This window comes from Myxocyprinus asiaticus, chromosome 23 (genome assembly GCF_019703515.2).
Source record: "Myxocyprinus asiaticus isolate MX2 ecotype Aquarium Trade chromosome 23, UBuf_Myxa_2, whole genome shotgun sequence".
NCBI classification, from domain to species: domain Eukaryota; kingdom Metazoa; phylum Chordata; class Actinopteri; order Cypriniformes; family Catostomidae; genus Myxocyprinus; species Myxocyprinus asiaticus.
The window spans coordinates 29,902,857-29,921,917 of NC_059366.1; the positions used below are offsets into that span (position 1 = coordinate 29,902,857).

General features: G+C 37.4%; 3 protein-coding genes across 6 annotated transcripts; all 3 read right to left on the minus strand.

Annotated features, from left to right (window-relative positions):
- Nucleotides 1-509: 509 nt before the first annotated feature.
- LOC127414097 (protein Wnt-8b) lies at nucleotides 510-5,830 on the minus strand. The gene is made up of 6 exons (XM_051651841.1): nucleotides 5,760-5,830; nucleotides 5,160-5,193; nucleotides 4,400-4,538; nucleotides 3,221-3,346; nucleotides 2,763-2,905; nucleotides 510-1,620 (listed from the first exon to the last, which is right to left on the minus strand). The coding sequence occupies exons 1-6, from the start codon at nucleotides 5,828-5,830 to the stop codon at nucleotides 1,057-1,059; spliced, it is 1,077 nt and encodes a 358-aa protein (XP_051507801.1). The 3' UTR covers nucleotides 510-1,056.
- Nucleotides 5,831-7,625: 1,795 nt separating this feature from the next.
- scdb (stearoyl-CoA desaturase b) lies at nucleotides 7,626-15,044 on the minus strand. 2 transcript variants are annotated; one of them, XM_051652143.1, is made up of 6 exons: nucleotides 14,913-15,044; nucleotides 14,374-14,575; nucleotides 12,902-13,032; nucleotides 12,017-12,222; nucleotides 9,036-9,268; nucleotides 7,626-8,683 (listed from the first exon to the last, which is right to left on the minus strand). In XM_051652143.1, exons 2-6 carry the CDS (start codon nucleotides 14,558-14,560, stop codon nucleotides 8,484-8,486), a joined length of 957 nt encoding a protein of 318 aa, XP_051508103.1. In that variant the 5' UTR covers nucleotides 14,561-14,575; nucleotides 14,913-15,044; the 3' UTR covers nucleotides 7,626-8,483. The 2 variants fall into 2 exon arrangements, with proteins under 2 accessions (XP_051508103.1, XP_051508102.1); XM_051652142.1 differs by having other exon boundaries at nucleotides 14,823-15,033.
- A 1,798-nt stretch (nucleotides 15,045-16,842) lies between these two features.
- On the minus strand, nucleotides 16,843-19,013 carry LOC127414089 (tRNA (uracil-5-)-methyltransferase homolog B-like). 3 transcript variants are annotated; one of them, XM_051651829.1, is made up of 2 exons: nucleotides 18,956-19,013; nucleotides 16,843-17,524 (listed from the first exon to the last, which is right to left on the minus strand). In XM_051651829.1, the coding sequence occupies exons 1-2, from the start codon at nucleotides 18,959-18,961 to the stop codon at nucleotides 16,982-16,984; spliced, it is 549 nt and encodes a 182-aa protein (XP_051507789.1). In that variant the 5' UTR covers nucleotides 18,962-19,013; the 3' UTR covers nucleotides 16,843-16,981. The 3 variants fall into 3 exon arrangements, with proteins under 3 accessions (XP_051507789.1, XP_051507787.1, XP_051507786.1); XM_051651827.1 differs by lacking the exon at nucleotides 18,956-19,013 and adding an exon at nucleotides 17,709-18,778; XM_051651826.1 differs by lacking the exon at nucleotides 18,956-19,013 and adding an exon at nucleotides 17,604-18,778.
- Nucleotides 19,014-19,061: the final 48 nt, after the last annotated feature.

The window sequence follows — 19,061 nt, forward strand, 5'->3', positions numbered from 1 at the left end:
GTGAAGGAAGGAAGACTATAATTAAATGCTCTCTCTCATTGTCACTCTGCCCCAAGGGTTATGTGACATTAAGCTGAAGAATACAAAAAGAAAAAGTTATATATGCTGAAGACAAAGAAATAAGTAGATCTAACCAATAATAATAATTTGAGTTTAGTTAATTCAGTGAAATTCAGTATTGGTCTTTCATTCTTGACGAGTTTAAAATGTGCTAATAACATAATTTAATGATTAAGCAAAAAGACTAATATATTTTCAATCACCGTGCAGGGATCTTAAATTCCTACTTGTTGTGTTTTGATTTTGTTGTTATTGTGAAACACATTTATTTAGGAGAAAATAAATTAGCACGGAAATTTAGAGAGGATGTTTTACTACATAAACAGCAAGTGGCTCAGATTAATTCAGATGCATTCATTTTATGTAAATTAAGGAAAACTTTAATAAGACGATACAGATTACATATCTTTAATTATGAAAGTAATTTAAAAAAAGGCAGCATAGAAAGAAACTATAATAGGAAAAAGAAAAACAGCACTAGAGTATCTGTGCAATAAATTAAAAATATACAAAGTGCTTCCTCTTATTTACAGTTCATATACATTCTCAGGAGAAAACTACTGTAGGAATGCTAAAACAGAAAGAAACAAACGAGAAAACATTAAGCAAGAAATGATTCCAAATGTGGCCGATGATGAATTCAAAACCCCTTGTGTTTGATCATTCCAATAAATTATCTGGGAAATGGGTTATTTACAGTCTATTGTGCTATATAATAGTGTGTTTATAATGTATAAAATGTAGAAAGATGTATAAGAGGGATTTTGAAATGCATTAAAGGAATCTTACAAGAGAGGTGTTTATATCATCAGCTCTAGAGATCCTGGCTTCCATTAAAGCATTCTTATTTTTTTCTAATTTGCTCCAGTAATGTTCAGTTGAAACTTTAGAGATCACAAGTTCTTTCAATTACAAGCTAAGGGTGTTTTCTGGGACAAATGCATCTGCCAGCATAACTATCTGCTAGGCCACCACTGCAAACAGTTCAGGACATCTCTAGTGCTTCTTCTTTATCCGATAGCTTTTCCTGTGGCTGGCACTATCATTCTTGACCCGTTTGGTCCTCTTCACACAGTAGTACTTGGTGACAGTTTTACGGCACTGTTCACATTTGACAGCACAGCACCAGTGGAACTTGCAGTTGCAGCTGGACACGGTCTCAGCCCTGCGCTCCTCTACAGCCAGACCGCACTCTCCGCACAGCCGCTTGCAGCTACGCTTCTCCCATTTGCTTAGATTCTTGCCCTTCCTCAAGCACTCACGACCCTCTGTGCCTGGCAAACCCAGAGTGCGGTTCTCCGAACAGTAGTCAGGGGAATCCTCCAAGTGCACCAGCTCTTTACGTGAGATAGAGCTGAAGGTCTCGGCAATCGCTCCACGGCTGGCCGCACTGTTACCTGCGCCACGCAGCAGGTCCACCTTCAGAGCCCTGTGATATTTTTCCTTTAGGTAGTTGCCCACCTCTCGAAACTCTGGCAACTGCAGCCAGCAGGTCTGTGTGGTACAGCTGCCAGACACTCCATGGCACTTGCACGTCCTCTGCATGGTTCCTTTTACTGCCTGAGTGAAGAGAGTTTCTCACGTTAAAGAATTGCCGATGTGCTTCTGTGGAGAACACATTTCATTCAACGGTTCATTCAGAATGAAGGGCTTCCATTTGTCATTCATTCATGTATTCTAGAGGCAAATATTCATCTTTAAAAACATTCTAATAAGGACTGAACTCATCAGTTTAAACATACAATGCACTCTTTACTAGACAGGCTATACATCCGAAAACCTCCACTTGAAAAAAGCAGAAGGAAACTCTGAGTTAAGAGGAACCGGTTCAAGGTTCAAGTCTGGGTTTTTCTCCTTTTAGGTGCCCATACAATAATTCCTGACTTCAGCTGAAACAAACAGCTGTCCTTTAAAGAAGGAACGCCTCTTTTCTCAGGGAGGCATTTGCTCCGCATAAGATGCAGAATCAGGGTTTCACATTGAGACAGATTGTTCGGCACAGGAAAGGGGTGTATTTATTTTGCATAGCCATTATCAACATGTTTTCTGTCATGGGCAGACCCAGTGGAAGTCCATTGAAGAGGAAGTGAAAAAGAATTCTTTCACATTTTTTTCAGTTACAATGATGCTCCAGGTGCCAATGAATTAACAAAACCTGCAGACGGGGCATAGACAGGATAAACAAAGAGCACTTGAGCCACATGGCTGTGATCCCTGTGGCTCTCTCAAGTACAACAAAGCCCAACATAAATGTAAGTTCCTTATTGCAAGAATAAAACTAAACACTTATTTGGGAAGCAACAGAATACAGAACCTTTGCAATGTGTGGACCCCTAGGTCGTCTAATTAAGTTTGCACCACTGATCCTAAGAATCTCAAGTTAAGGCCTTGTCATAAAGGACATTCACAAGCTGTAAATAGGCCCTTCTGGTACAACGCACACTCTTTTGGGAGAACGAGTGGCACCTTGCTTATAAGGCTGTGAATGAAACTCTTGGGTGGTAAGTTATCATTAGAAGCACTGAAAAATGATTCAAAAGGCACCCTACAATCTGTTGGTGGCCAAGCTTGAATTTTAGGCCCCATCTCATGGTGCAAGTGCAAAGACCCCAGCTATCCCAACTCAGTCCACAGTCCTCTTGAAGGCTAAAGGCTAAGAGATTTGGAGACTTTGTCCAAAGCGCAAACATGACTTCATGTACCTTGCGTCCTACTTCATTGTTGTGCAGGTTCATGGCAGCTCGTGCATCCTGTCCGGTTTCCAGCGCATCCACAAACTGCTTGGAGATTGCCTCTCCGAATCCCACGTTATCACTGCAGCCTCCCCATAGCCATCCTTGGCCACCTGAGACAAAACAGCATGATATACAGTAAAGTATATTATATACAAATACAGTACAGTGTTGCATTGTATGCATAGTTTTCTCTATGCTGTGATTTATGTTTAATGTTTTTGTAACACCTCAAATCTTATTCTATCCTATCATATGATTACTTTTTGCCAGTCTAAATTCAATCAAGAATAAATTTCTACTTGTATGTCGCACATACTTTTCTAGTCATGCTTATAATGTTAAATGACTTTCCACCAACTATAATAATAATAATAATAATAATAACAACAACAAAAATCATCCAGTGTTGAATTTCAGTTTATCACCTCGTTGGCCGTTCCTGGTGTCATCACACCCGCAGTTGTCAAAGTCACCGAGGCTGCAATTCCTGGTGAGGGTGTACATGACTCCAGCAGAACTAATAGCATGGAAAAATGCTGTCTCTCTGTTTGCTGTGAAAAGAAGCAACAAAAATTTTGCTCTGGTTATAATATTTTTTTAATGATCTAGCCAAATTCTAATGTTCTATGCAGACTGGTACAAATGGCAGAGCATGACATCTCTGCGGGATAGTTCACCCAAAACAGAATTTTGTCATCAGAGTTGTTGATGGAGATGTGCCTATAGACACTATTCATTTACACTGAATGAAAAAAAAAATGCAGTGAATGTGAATGGTGACTGCGACTACCATACTGCCTAACATCTTCTTTTGTGTTCCACATCAGAAAGAAAGTTATAAGGGGAACAACATGAGGGTGAATAAATGATGTAGTATGAATGTAGTATGGGAGTGTAATTTACTAGGATAGAGTAATTTAGAGAGTTCATTTACTAGTTCATTTACTCATTTTGTTATGTATAATATTTTTTGCTCATTAGGTGATTTACGTAAATCTGTAAAATACCTAATTTGATCATTTTATTTTTTATATTAGCCTTTATATTATTTCAACTTTTAACTAAAATGTTTTTCAAGAGATATTACCATCCATCTCCATAGCGATGGCTTTTGACACTTTGCATCAAAGATAGAGCAGCATTATTGGTCTGCTCTCTTAGATTGTCAGTTTGGAGTCGGCACAGGACTGCGACAGGTCCCCTCTTTGGCACTTGAGGAATGCATAATGAAAAGAGTCTGAGGCAAACCTTTGACCCACACCCTTTGACTTGAGAGGGCGTCCATTTCACTCACTCGCTCTGGTGCACAATATCCCCTTGGTGGTTTTTCTATTTGCCTATTAACAGACCAGGTTTAATTGACTCAAGAATGCAGTGTTTTCAGCCACATCAACATTGGGAGAGGCTTCTCTGTAGTTTAAACAGGATCATTGTGTTTGTTTTAGCTGCTGTGTCTGTAAATGTTACAGCTGAGCTTTGAGTAAGTACACGCACATGATAACATTACAATGAACATGAGATCTGAAATCTAAGCAAAGCTATTTCACAGAAAGAGATTTTACTGCTATATCTAAAATATGTCAGCTGAGGTCCATAGTTCTCACCACTTCTGAGTCCACTGTGGGTGGAGAGCTGAAGAGCCCTCTCTGGACAGTTCCAGCGGTCCCACGCAAACTGATACTTGCACTCTTCAATCCCACTCTGAGCTCCTGCGGCCACACTGCTGGAGTAGATCAAGTAGGCCTGAAACAACGCAAACCAGGCCGGATAATTTTGGATGAAATATGCACTCTAAGTGAAGCGGTTACAAAAGGCAGTAATTATTGTTCCACAATAATTATTTTAGAGTTAATCTTAGATATGTAAGAAAGTACGGTTAAAGGTTTCCCTATGGTTCCAAAGAAGTAAGAGCTCAGACTCTGGTCAGAAACCCACACAAAACATAAACAACAGAGGTCTATGTTGCGTGCTGAAACTGTACATACAATCTAATATGTCTCAAATGGTTTCGGCGAGACAGCACCACAAGTGTTCTCACAGGTGGCTAGGTTGCAAATGCTGACCACCCACCAAAGGACCCTGGCTACTCAGTAAAAAGTCCTCATAACTTCACATTGTGAATGAGCTCAAGTATGTGAAAGCTATATGGTCCAGTCCACCCCAAGAAGCAAGCAATACCTAATCCACAGATGACATGTTTAAGAAATACAGCACCTGCTGTGTTTTAATTTGCTACTTGATTGCAATAAGACCACAGGGTTTATATTAAACATTAACTACTTTAATTCAAAAATGTTGTCCACTTTTTGAAGTTTCTCTCCCTTGATAAGGATCAGCAAAGGAGATAAAAAGATGTTGGCTTACCTTCGGGCCAGTCATCAGGAAATTATTCACTGACCTGGAAGATAGTGCAACCTATTAAGTCAGCATAAGAGTGTTAGCTCTTATCCATTACATAGAGAGACAGAACTTGTATATGTTCCTCTTGAAAGTACATGTTAAACATTGTAATCTTATTACATTGAAAACACCATTAACATCTTTAACATCTGAGAGAAATGTTAGACCAATTGTCCTTTTGTAATTACAACTGCTGATCTTAAAAGCAGATACTCAAATGAAAACTACATGTAATGTTACAGTCTCATAATGAAAGAGCTCCTTTTGAATAACTAACTTTTTGTAAGTTTATTAACTTTTTAAATAAACAAATAAATAAACCAAATTACAAAATGCTTTTAAAAATTATTACATGGCTTTTCCGCATGCATGCTACCCAGTGAAACAAGGGTCAAAGCATCTTTTTCACCTTTATCTTATTCCAGAGAAAAACACGTAATGCAAAAGATAAATAGGCAAAACAAAATGTATAGGCTTAACCAATTCGAGAGAAGCTACTGATGGATCACCGCGATGTTAGCACCATAATCGTCTGTTTAAACGACAATAAAACGCTAGACTTACCAACTGCAGCAAGACTTCATGTGCGCCATCAGGATGAAAATGTAATAATAAACTTCCAAATGGATGAACATCCTGATAGAGGACCGGCAGACTTTTCTTCACCTTAGAAAGCAGAGGAGTCTGCAAGAGCTCTATATAACCTACATCCAGAATTTATAGGCTGAGGGTCTCATGTGTGAGCCAAGGGGGTTCTGAAATGGAGCTCCTCTCATCCCAGCAAGAGATTATCTGCTTAATTAAAGATTTTCCCTTTTCTTACTCGTTCAGCCAATCAGAACTATTGTACCAGAGAGAGATTGAAATGATCAAAAGGGCACCCTGGGCTCCTCCAGCACAAATAGCTGGGAAGAGCTCCCTGCGTGCTAACAGTTGGAGTGAATTAATATGAAATCAGGATGGCATCTCTAAGGCTGTGCCTTAAAACTCAATTTCAAGAGCTGCATGAAAGGGTTTGATACAGTAGAGGCTGATAACGCGCAGGGATTATTGGCATTATCTGGTGGATCAAACGACAAATGTTATTTGTAGTGTTAAATTGTAGTGATTAGGAAGTGTTATAGACTTTACGTTCTAGACTTTTTGAAAGCAAGTTAGATTCATACATTTATTTAGGCAGGATCCTCATAAATCTGTTTAAACATGCGGGACAAAAAAAAAAAAAAAAAAAAGGCAGAGAATTGAAATACAATTAAAATAAAAAATTAAAAAAGGTAACAAAACGAAATTGTATGTGCATCGCTCAGGTTAAAATTTTATTGAACTTTTGAAGACAGTCCAGTATTTCAATTAAAAAGTTACTAGGTTTCAAAACTTCAGAACCCAGCAATCACTGACCTACGAATCCATGGAAGCGAGGGACCGGATTGAGAGATTAAAATAAACATTTGGGATTAACGTTGATTAAAAGGATAATAAACCTAATTGATAAAATTGCGCGTTTGCTTTTCTTTTCTCTCTTTTTTTTTCCCAGGAGGAATTTATAACTCTATTTAGATTGTTATTTTACCTTTTCTTTCAGTTGAGTCCTTAGCTGACACTTCATGACCTTCGAGTCTGCTTCTTTGACATCCACGTTTCTTCTTGAGTGCAAATTAGGATTAGAAAAAAATATTTGTGAGATTCCACGGGGATGTTTTTGGATTAAGATCTGAAATGCTTCCACGAGACTCAAGTAAAACGAACTTGCCACTATAAAGAGAACACATTTTTTTCCCTCCATTTCTAAACCCCTCTCTATGGCCTACAATGTGAGGTAATCCTGTAATTTTACATTAGTGAATCACTAAAGGAATCTAATAGAAATGTCCTAACATGTTAAATACTCACAAACAACAATACATTTAATTTTAAACCTTTGTATTATTATTATTATTATTATTGTAACAGTCTTTCAAAACTAGCTAAAAAAAATAAATAATCTGCTCTAAAAAAAAAGATTAAAAAAGATGATTTAGAGTGAAGGCTATGCAGTTTTAGCGTGTGATCCGTTCTTCATTTGATGCTATAAATCACTGAAATATGAAAGTTTTTTCAGTAATTAACCTAATTAACAAAAGTGATATAATAATAAAGTAGTCTTACTTCAGATACATCGGTTCACTTTAATCGATGGCGCACGTGCATCGACATTCTCTCGTGCACGAGTTCATCAATGAAATGAGTTTCATTTAAAAAGATCAAATGAATCACATTGAGTAATCTGTGTATTCATTTTTCTTTACATATTGCATGCCCATGTATGAACTGTGGTCAAAGCAAAAAATAAACAAAATAAATGAAAATAGCTAGACTTTCTAAAAAGAGACTAAAATGTGTGTACATCTGAAAGTATATTCAATTAAAAAATATTGACACAACTCGCAAAACTGTCCCAGTTTTAGAAATTTTATTTTATTTCTGGTACATGTGTGAAACAACATTCCTTGAAAATGTGCCCATTAAGTCTCCCTTGACATTTGCATTGACAGCATAATTTTAGGGTTTTACCATTGTTTCTAACAACAATGCCAGAAGATAAACAGTCCACAACATTTTCATGTATGCTTTCCACACTGAAGAACAGTTACATACTCTAATAAATAGAAATCATAGCAGTTATATGAAGTCCAACTTTTAATTAAATCGAGATAGATTTCAAAGACCATTTTCAGTGTCACTGCAACACAGCAGCTTTCCTGACTTGTATGACTACGTATAGGCTAGCTGTAAAACAAACTCTTTCAGTGGTCATTGTACTTAAAGTTTCAGACTGAAATCAGCTTTTATCATCTCAATGTTAACAACTTCCAGGAAATTAATAGCATGCCATCCAAATTTTGCAGCTTGCATTGTATGCTGGAAAGATATTCATAAATCATGTAACTCTTTAGGCAGCAGAAAAAAAAACATGGGTCAACCTATTCATGATAGAGGGCTGTAATGAGACACATGGCTGTTTAACTAGTAAAGAACACTCTCCTGCCACTTGAGGCAGACCAAGACATAATTATCCTTCCAATCTATGCTCTTTACCATCACCCAAAATAATCCCCCACAGTCCAATACACATCATGAAAAGGAAAGAGTTCTTTAGAAGAAATATTAGTCCAATGCACTCTAAAGTTTCTTATTTCATATGAGAAAGGATATACTGTATATCAATTTTCATTGCACAATAAGAAATGTTGTGAATGTGTTTGTATATTTTGGCTTATAACTTCTTGTTTCTTATGTGTACTGAACTAATCAACCACTTTTGTGGCTGCCATCACCGGTGCGTTTAACACGGGCCATAATGGTCTCGTGAGATACCTTCCTGCAATCCTTGGCCAGGCCAAAGAAGCACATGAGATCTATAAATGCTTTGGTTGCATTCAGCCGACTGCCAAACTCACTTGCAGCATAATCATGGGGGAATGTGTGATGATAGTTGTGGAATCCTTCACCTGAAATGAAATTATGCATATATTATTCAATCATGATCACATGCAAACTGTTTGTGATGGCACACTGAATAAACAATGATGTGTTAAACTGTGATATCTTTGTATTTGACAAGAGGCAAACTAATTACATTTTTACAATGTACAAGCTGTGTTACTAAATGTATACAATGTTGCAATACATTAATCTTGGTTATGACAACAATGCGGGCTCTGTGTCCACCTGTGTTTATAGATCTCAAATACATCTATTGGCTATAACTGTGCAAACAATAGGATTTTAAAGTGATTTTATGATTTTTAAATTAACTTAAGAAATGTTCAGCTCTTGAAAGTAGAATAGAATGGTTCCTACCAATGGCACAGAGTGCAACACACTTGTTCTCTCTGGGATTGATGTTGTGGTCATAGGGCCTCATTCCCCACATGTGGGCTGCACTGTTGACCAGCCAGGTTGCATTAAGGGCCACTGTGTATCTAAACAGACCAGGGATAAAGTAACCTGCCCAAAGAGTCTCTTCCCAAAAGAACCAAGGTACAAACATGGGGATGAGAAAGCACATCACGACCACCGACAACTTGTAATGCCTAGAGACAGAGAAATGAAACATATTTAAAACAAACATTCCAATAGTGCATAGCAGTGGTAAGATGGCTATCTTGTGCACTTGTTCGCCATTTGTTTTTCTGTGCAGCACAAAATAAGATGTTAGGCAGAATGTTAGCCTCAGTCAACATTGCCTTTCACTGCATTTTTCCCCATACAATTAAAGTGAATGGTGACTGAGGCTACAATTCTGCCTAACATCTTATTTTGTGTTCCATGGAAGAAGAAAAAAAAAAGAAGGGTTTGGAGAAACATGAGGATGAGTGAATGATGACAAAACTTTAATTTCTGGGTGAACTTTTCCTTTGACATCAGCTGTAAAATCAAAACTGACAGAACACAGTTTGAAATGCTGACTAACCAGATATTCTCCTACTATCTGATTCTATGAAACATGTTCCCTATCAAAAGGTTCAGAACTTTTTTTGAAACTTCATGATGGCATGGTGCCCAGATATTGATTATTTCACACTGACTATGGCCAAATTTGGGACCTTTTTGAGAGGGCAGTTCTCAACAGGCCAGATCACAGCTCTGTGACAGAAACTTTAATGGAATGTACTGGGTTCAATACAAGTTAAGCTCAGTTAACAGCATTTGTGACTGTTGATTTCCACAAAAATTGACTCGTCCATCATTTATAAAAAATAAATAAATAAAAATGCGGTTACAAGACACTTATGAATGGAAGTGAATGGGGCCAGTCCATATTCATTAAAAAAAAAAAACACACTGTTTTAAAACTATAGCCACAATATATAAATATTATAGAAGTTAACAATTTGTGTGATAAAATCACTTACTAACTTTGTATAAAGTTTTACCATTACCACTTCTTTGCCATGACAATGAAACCCTGTTATCCCGGTATTGGATATAACTTTACACTTTATAACTACACTTGAAGCTTAGTAAATGATTTTCTCATACTAAAACCATGTTATCACATGTAATGGTTACATCTTGTAGTTATAATTTTGAAACAGTGTGTATTTTAGCATTTAAGACTGACCGCTTTCACTTTCATTATAAGTTCCTTACTGTAAACGCTTATATATCTCCACACAACCCACATCTTTTTGGTCATAAGAAGTGATTAAACATGGATCGATGCAGCCTGATCTCATGAAATTTATGTGAATATGACAACATTTTTGCAGTTAAAAATTGACATGCTGTATAACATGTTTGGCTGCAGTTTTCCAGTGAAATGTCCAGCTGGGGGCGCCAAAAGCGGGTAAAATGGTGCCATTAGTGTTTTAAAATATAAATGAGACATTTAAAAAAGACATCATTACCAAATCAACACCTAAACCTAACCAGTTTTAAAATGCAGAAGCAAAATGAAATCACATTTTCTGAAGCAACCACCCCATTTCATGCCACTTCTATGACTCTGTTGTGTCACGAATCAGCTTAAGTTCAGGGCTAGACTTAAACTGTAGTCCTCTGACTTGAAGTCCAATGCTCTCAGATGAGCTACTGTTCAAGCTATTCATTTTGGTATAAGTGCATATATAAAGGTCTGTAATACAAGTATTAATATGTATCATTCTTGAAAAGATGCATTAGAGTATAAGTGTGTTGATATCATGAAATAGCAGGTTCTGAGTAATAGAATGAAAAATAAAGTATTAATAAAGTCATTATCAGCCATTAAAGACATGATTTGAGTGAAAGTAGATAAAACAGTTGTTGTAGTGCCTATAGTGTTCATTTCACTGCAGGGGATTGTACCTGGAGACACCTACAACAAGTTTTGCAAAAACGTGACCCTATATAAATTTTAACTATGAGACCAGGTTGATCAATGTATGTTCTGTCTTCCAACAATAGATACTGATCACATTCTTCAGAACTATTGCATCAGTTTATGGTCCATTCAAAAACATAAAACACTAGACCTTTAAATGGCCAATATAAAGCGGCATCAGATTACAAAACGATATGTTATTTTAAATGAGAGGACCTCTAAAAAGCATATATATTAGCCATGTCTCGTTTCGAAGGCTGTGTGCACCAGAGATCGCATTTGTCGGCCGCATGCAATAATTTACAGAGTTTTGAAAAGCAAGGAGGACACTCCGAATGCAGCCTACAAATGTGACTTTCACAGGAATTCGGAGGATGCAAGAGGTGTATCCTTTGTTGGCACTCACAACCCACAATTCGTTGCGTCAACTTAAACATAATTTCTCTGAAAAAAAGCAGATTTACCCAAAAATATTATGTTCAGATGTAAGTAATGTTAATTCTTATGATGAAGTACATCAGTAGACAGGTGGAAAATATATATGTACAATTATAATAATATGTCATTTAAAATAAAGTATTATAAAGTAAATATAAATGTACAGCCATAATTTCCATTTTCTTTTCTCTGTACATCATAACTCTCCTACAGTTTACCTATGAGATTCCCTTCTCACTCAGAGTGCTTGTGCAAGTGGAGAGTGATGTGTGCTGTCATAGCAACCATGGTATGTTCTGTTTGTCTTACGAACACCATCTCGTTTAAACAAAGCTTATTCTAAGTTGAGGTTGCTCGGTATACCGCTATCTACAAAGGATGCATCCTACCAATCAACAGCCTTCGAAATGAGACACCTATTGTGTAATGTTTTCAGTGCAATAAGCTGCCAATGCAAATTATTGTACTCTTTAATCCAGTATTGCATGTAGGTAAGATTTATAAAACTGAATCTGAAAGACGGCACTTTCTTACTGACCTCCTCTGAAACATTACAACCCCATCTGCTTTTAGATCACTCAGCTCCAGCTTGCTTCCTTTTTCAATAACATCTGGGTGTTTACGGACAAGTAGCCAGCCAATGTGAGCGAAGAAGAATCCTCTTCGGGCATTGTGTGGGTCTGCGTTAGTCTCCGAATACTTGTGGTGGACACGATGGTCTCTGGCCCATTCATAGATGTCGTTCTATATGGATAGATATGTTGTAATACATTAAGAATTTGGTTTTATTGTTGTTTCAATGTATGAAGTGTAGTGTCATGACAACAGAAAAAGTGAATACGAGGTGAATGACATGCTGCAAAACAAATAATGAACCTATCTATTCTTGCAAGTAGTCATCTGGCAGAGACTTTTATCAAAAGTGACTTTCTACATTTATTACAAGGACAATGCCTGTGGAGCAACCTGGGGTTAATTGCTTTGCTTAAGGGCACAATGGTGACAGCTACTGGATTGTCCCAGATCTTTAACCACAATGTTATCTGAGCTGCATTAAAGTTTACTGCATTATTCACTTTGGAAGATTCTAACTAAACCCACTACTTGGGATTTCTCATATGCTACACTGGAGGAACCCTCTGGAAATCCATCAGGCACCCTTTCACTTACTCTAAGATCTTGCAGGAGGATGTCAACAATTCGATCAGTAACCCCAGCTTGAAAAGTTTTTAAGGCACTTGAAATATATATTAAAGTTCCTTGAGTACATAAATATTATATTTGAGACTCTTAAAGGGAGCCTAGAGGTTCTCCTAAGGGCTCTGCCAGTGTGACATCTTAGGGACCCCAAAAGGTGCCCCGAGTGTCCTTTAATTTTTTCAGTGCAGTGCATTTGTTTCATCCACTTCATTTCATCATTTACCTGAAAAGCCATAGAGTTGGCAACTGCTAGGAAGATTCTTAATGGCACTGAGGCCTTGTAGGACCTGTGGCTCCAAAGGCGATGGGCACCAGCAGTCACTCCTAGAGCACTTATTATGAAACACACTCCCGCTGTCACATTAAAGGAATAAACAGAACAGAATAAAAACAAAGTTTGTGTTCTGCAGTGTTCTTGTGAGAGGACAGAATGTCTCGCTGTGTGTTGTCAGACAAGGCTGCAAGGGATGTGGGATACTAGGCCACAGACAAGTGAAGGGCGCACTGTTATGACCTCGCTCAGTTTACAATGGCGAGTCTATCTGAACAGTAATTGTTCATTGTTCTACAGGGTGCAATATTATGCTGCCCTGCAATGCAAAATATGTACAAAACAGTGGAGCACAGTTTTATTTATTGGTAGGATTTCAAGTTATTCTCAGGACTCTCTCTCTCTCTCTCTCATAGACACATTTACAGCCAAAAACTTTTAAACACCCATTAAGGGGCATTACCATTAAGGTTCTGAGGTAATAAGAAATCTTTATAAAATCTAGTTAAAAACACACGTGTCAAGTTTGCAGAAATGTGATCAAGTCAAATTTGGTTTCATACATTTTAAATGTAATGACTTTAAAAAAAAAAATGTAATGTGGTGGAACGATCAATAATATATATATATATATATATATATATATATATATAAAAATACAAAATTGTCCACTAAATCAAAGTCATTGTAGGTTAGTTTGTTTGTGATAAGTACATAAATTAACCTTGAATATATATATTAAAACCAAATAGTTTCGCAGCTGCTGCTTTTTTTCCCCAAGAAATAATAAAAGATTATTCAGCACTACTCATGCCAACATTTCTTTTTTTTCGAGAATTTCAGCTTTTAATGGGGCTTTGAGTTTTTTTTTCTGTCTCCGGACAGTTACAACATGACATTTTTTACTTTATATCAAAATGACTTTGAACTCAGTAATTGATAAAATAGAAGAGGTTAATTCAAGTGTGTGTTTGTGTTGCATGTTTAATTTATTTTTGAATAACCATATAGATCAGGACATAAATTTATAAAAAAGGCCCTATAATACGCACTACCCATGTGTATGTGTGTGTGTGTCTGTACGTATGTGTATAATTCGTTTTTATTTTTTTATTTTTGTATTATCATCTATGTCTTGCTGCTGTTTTTGTATCGTTGTACACTGGAAGCTCCAGCCACCAAGACAAATTCCTTGTATATGTAAGCATACTTGGCAATAAAGCTCATTCTGATTCTGATTCTATATATGTTCACATTAAATAACGCGCACACTTTATAATATCTATGAATAGTAATCACAACTTCATATCATGAATAGTAGAACTCCTTTTGGCACGACAGACGCATGTAAATAGAAAAGCTTATTAAACAGTCATTAAAACAGACCCCAAACAGTTCACAGAATAAGCAGTAACATTACTCACTCCATACGAGGGTTGAGACAGAAGCGGATGGAATAAGTGTTAGTCCATAAAGCGCTCCTAGGTGCAACAGAGACATTAATATAACGTTTCTCCATACTATTTGTACTGGAGATTTTGAGTCATCTTTCGTCTCGTAAGCATCATCATAAACATCTTCTGTTATTGTTGTTTCAGCCATTGCTTCCATGCTCTTTATCGTCGTCTGTTAAGAGAAAGAGTAGATATTTTCAAGAGTGTCGATAGCCAGCTGTGAAAGAAAACCTTTTAATGATAACGGGGTAAAAAGACAAAGCCCTCTTTTATCAAACCATGCATGGAATGAATAACAATACATAACAAATACATTTTCAATTCTGCACAAAAATGGGTGACTTCTTTCTCTGTAAAGCCCGCAGTTCCCTGACACGCGCTGAAATAAAAACGCATCCGCGCTTTTGTCGCGCGCTTACCTTTTGCTTTGCAATACGATTGATGCGTGCAGGGAGAAACAGGGATAAGAAAAATACGTTTTCCCGTCGTGTTATTTATTTTTTGCTCACCCAAGCTCCTGATTTTCTTTTTTCTTTTTGTCGTTTAAAATGATGCAATTGGGCGAGGCTGAAACGATATCATCTAGCTCTACCAGTTTCATTGGTTGCTTGGTTATCTGATGCTCATGCTGTGGACGCCATCTTGCTATTTGATTGCCAATTTATCAGCTGTTCACTCTCGCTGCGAATTAAGCCAGTAACACAGATCAGGTCACAATGCTACAAAGCTTGTGCCTTTTAATGCTCATGAATTAATAATAATAATAAAATATGCAGGCCATTGCCCTTTTATCACAACGCTCTTTCCTAAATTATTTTTTACAAATAATAGTGTGTGCGGTGTGCTATGCTATTCTGGCAATAGAAAGATGACCATCCAAATAGCCTATTACATTTTCAGAGGCATAAACATTATATTAATCAGAAAATAAATCTATTTGTTAAGGAGTAGCCTGATACATTTGTGTTAATCTGTATCGGAAATGTTGAAGCAGAATCCCATTTTATAATTCTTGCATATCTACATGAATAGGCTATATTTGTAAGGTAGTCAATGCAGTTTATGAGTCCTGAGAATGTGTTTTAGAAGCCTTATAATACATTTAAATACAAACCAGTTTCATATTCAAATGTGATCCATATGCAAATCTTACAATATTCCCCATGAACAGGATCTAACTTTGCTACCTGGCTCAGCATTATAATGAGACAGCATAGGTCTATTGGTGAATATACAGGAACAAGCAGAAGAATACATAGAGTTCATCTCCAATTTCAAAATGTACAGTTGTGAAATCATTGCGGTTATTTAATGGGCTTGTGTTTTGCACCCTAACCAGATATTTTAACTCTTCCACTAAGACTTGGGGTCTGCTGCAAAACAGCTCCAGCTTGTGCCTCTTGTCCAAATTCTACTTACAGGAATAGTTCACCCAAAAAGAAAACTCTCTCATCATTTACTCACCCTTATGCCATCCCAGACGTGAATCAATTTCTTTCTTCAGCTGAACACAAACAAAGATTATAAAAACAAAAATATGTCAGCTCTGTTGGGCCATTCATTGCAAGTGAATGGTGGACAGAACATTGAAGCTCCAAAAAAGCACACAAAGGCAGCACAAAAGTAATCCATTTTACTCCAGTGGTTAAATCCATATCTTCAGAAGCAAAATGAGGTGTGGGTAAGAAGCAGATTAATATTTGTCATTTTTATAACAAATCTCCACTTTCACATTCTTCTTTTATTTTTAGTGATTCAATTCTTCATGCATATTGCCACATACAGGGCAGGCAGGATAATTTATAGTAAAAAAAGGACTCAAATATTGATCTGTTTCTCACCCACAACTATAATATCGCTTCTGAATATATGGATTTAACCACTGGAGTCATATGGATTACTTTTATGCTGCCTTTGTTTGCTTTTTGGAGCTTCAGAGTTCTGGCCACCTTTCAATTGCATTAACATTAACGACCAACAGAGTGGAGATATTTTTCAAAAAATCTTTTTTTTTCTTCTTTGTGTGTATTCAGCAGAAACGAGAATGTCATACACATCTGGGATGGCATGAGGATGAGTACACGATGAGAGAATTTTCATTTTTTGTGTGCACTATTCCTGTAATGTTTTATAAATCTGTGCACCTGATTTTATTTCTAGTCCAGTATGCAATTCATTGTGAGCAGTCTTCATCCAAATCATTACCTCATCCTGTCTCATATTGAATCCTAGAACAGTGCATGGTTAACTCTCTCACAAAACAGTTCACAACTCCTGAGAGATTTGGGCAAAATAAAAACCTATTGTGCAAATACAGCAGCGCTACACAAGATGAAGTAAATGACACAATTGCAGCCTCTGGTGGAAATAAAATGAACACCACTGCAAGCAAATGAGTATGGGTTTACTCTACAAATCTTACACCTAATCATTCTGTTGACACTCAATTAATTTATTTTTGAAATTTAAATGAAAGGTAAACATAAAGAAAATTCTGCATTACAATTAGTGACATAAATAGATATTCTTTTGATGTTTTGTGTCAAATCAATCACATTCGTTCTGTTGTTTTTTTCTATCACTCAAAAAGAAGCACAAGTTCACAGTGTGGAGTGTGTGGAAAGAGGTCCACAAGGACAGCCACTGTTGGTGCGAAAGCTTCTCCAGTGAGCTTCCTCTGATAATCGGATCTACAGCAGAAGTCTCTGAAGTTCCTCATTGTCTCACTGTCAGGTTTACACGATATGTACATGAGCCTTCTAATGGCTGGATGGTTCCTCAAGGATTTGACAACTCGATAATGTAGGCCAGCCCTGGATGGATTCACAATGGCTGTCAGCCCTCCATCAAAACTCAAAGTGGGCATCAAACTTGGTAAAACAACTTCTGCTTTGCCTGAGAGAAATTTACAGTTATTAACTCTGTTTAGTGCTGCATTATGCTTGGCGTCCTCAACCGCTTGCTCAATAAGCTCTATGCCAATAACTCTCTCCATCTGTGGGGATAATGAAATGCCAATTGCTCCTGTTCCACAGCAGACATCCAGCAAGCTGCCCCCCACGCAAGCCCGATTCAGCTCTGCCACAGTCTTATAAAGAGCTTCAGCTGCTCCCCTGTTCACCTGGAAAAAAAGAATCAGTGGAAATACTTAACTTAAAGCCAAGGACCTCCTCAAAGATGTGAGGTTGTCCATACAGAACCTGATAGGGGGACTGTTCTTGACTGACACAGGTCATTGTGCTCTCCTGGAAGTAAAGATAATCCAATTTACAAACTGCCCCATGACCTTGTATAAAATATTCAACCTGGGCAGCTTTATGAATTCCAATCTCCTCAGGCATAAGGGTTTGAGGATGGATGTAAACTATAGCCATTGTTTGCCCAGTGGAAGTTGTTCTAATAGCAATTTCTCTCCAGTGACCACCATCATGAAACAAAATGCATGGACTCAGTCGTGAGAGATGAATAAAATCTTCATAGTGTCTTGCAACCATTTTGTGTTTTAGAGGCAGGCATGTTCAGGAGGTGGTCACCATGAACACAGTCAATGTTACCCAATTTTCCAGTGCCGATGTAAAATCCAACTGTCTTTGGAGTCCCATCAACCCCTTTGTTGACAGAGAAGGTTGATTTGTTGTGGTATGCATCACGCACCAGCGAGGGTACTAAAGGCAGGAGAGGGAATCTTAAGTGGGATGAATCCTGAGCCAGTTTGTCATCTCAGGTAAGATCTTGTGTTGCTGGTCTTGTTTCCACTGGAGCTGCTCCTCATAACTCAGTCTCCTTAGTGGTGTTACAGTGTCAGCCAGTCTCTCTTCCCAGGAGAGAGTATGCCAATCAGCATGTAATTTGGGTTTTCTTTCCCTACTTCTCTTTACAGGCTTACTGTTGCCAGTCCTGACAGTGGCTGATTAATTAATAACTAAAGCACGCTTTTGGTAGAGTAACGACTTGTTTCATCAATGGGCAAATTAAATTTAAGCACATTGTTTCATAGGCATACCACAGTGGTGGCGATTTCTATACTCAATCAGCTTTCAAGCACGCGAGGCAACAAACGTACAGTGCATTAGTATTGACCTTATTCACAGCAGCGCCATCTTTTATTTTTAATGGGAATGACAATGAGGATGTGATGGGTAGACTTACAGTCTCTTCAATGGGCTGTACTGCAGTTAAAAGTGTTTTTGGATCGTTCCGCGGACAAAACATTGAAAATATATTTCCAAGAACATTCAGTAGACAAAAAAATACAAAATAATAAAAAAATAAAATAAAACTCCAGACAACATGAGTCGTGGAAAATTTTGATGGGATCTAGGAGCTTAATACAGCTTTATACTGTGCATGCCATTGAAGAGACTGTATGTCTGTCCCTCACAGCCTCGTTTTCATTCCCGTTAAAAATTAAAGATGGCGCTACTGTGAATAAGGTCAATTTTGTTGTAAAATTAGCACGCTAGTGTTCTGAGTGTATTTTGCCTCACAACATAACACGTGTGCACTGTCAACAGCCCAGGTAAAACAAACATTGTTGTTCACTCTACCTTACTTGCATGTGCCCATAACAAGTAATGTTATGGTATTTTGGTTCCAGGCTTCCAGCTAGATAATCCTTTCAACTGTATTCACTAGCATGTCAACTCTGCTTTAACGCC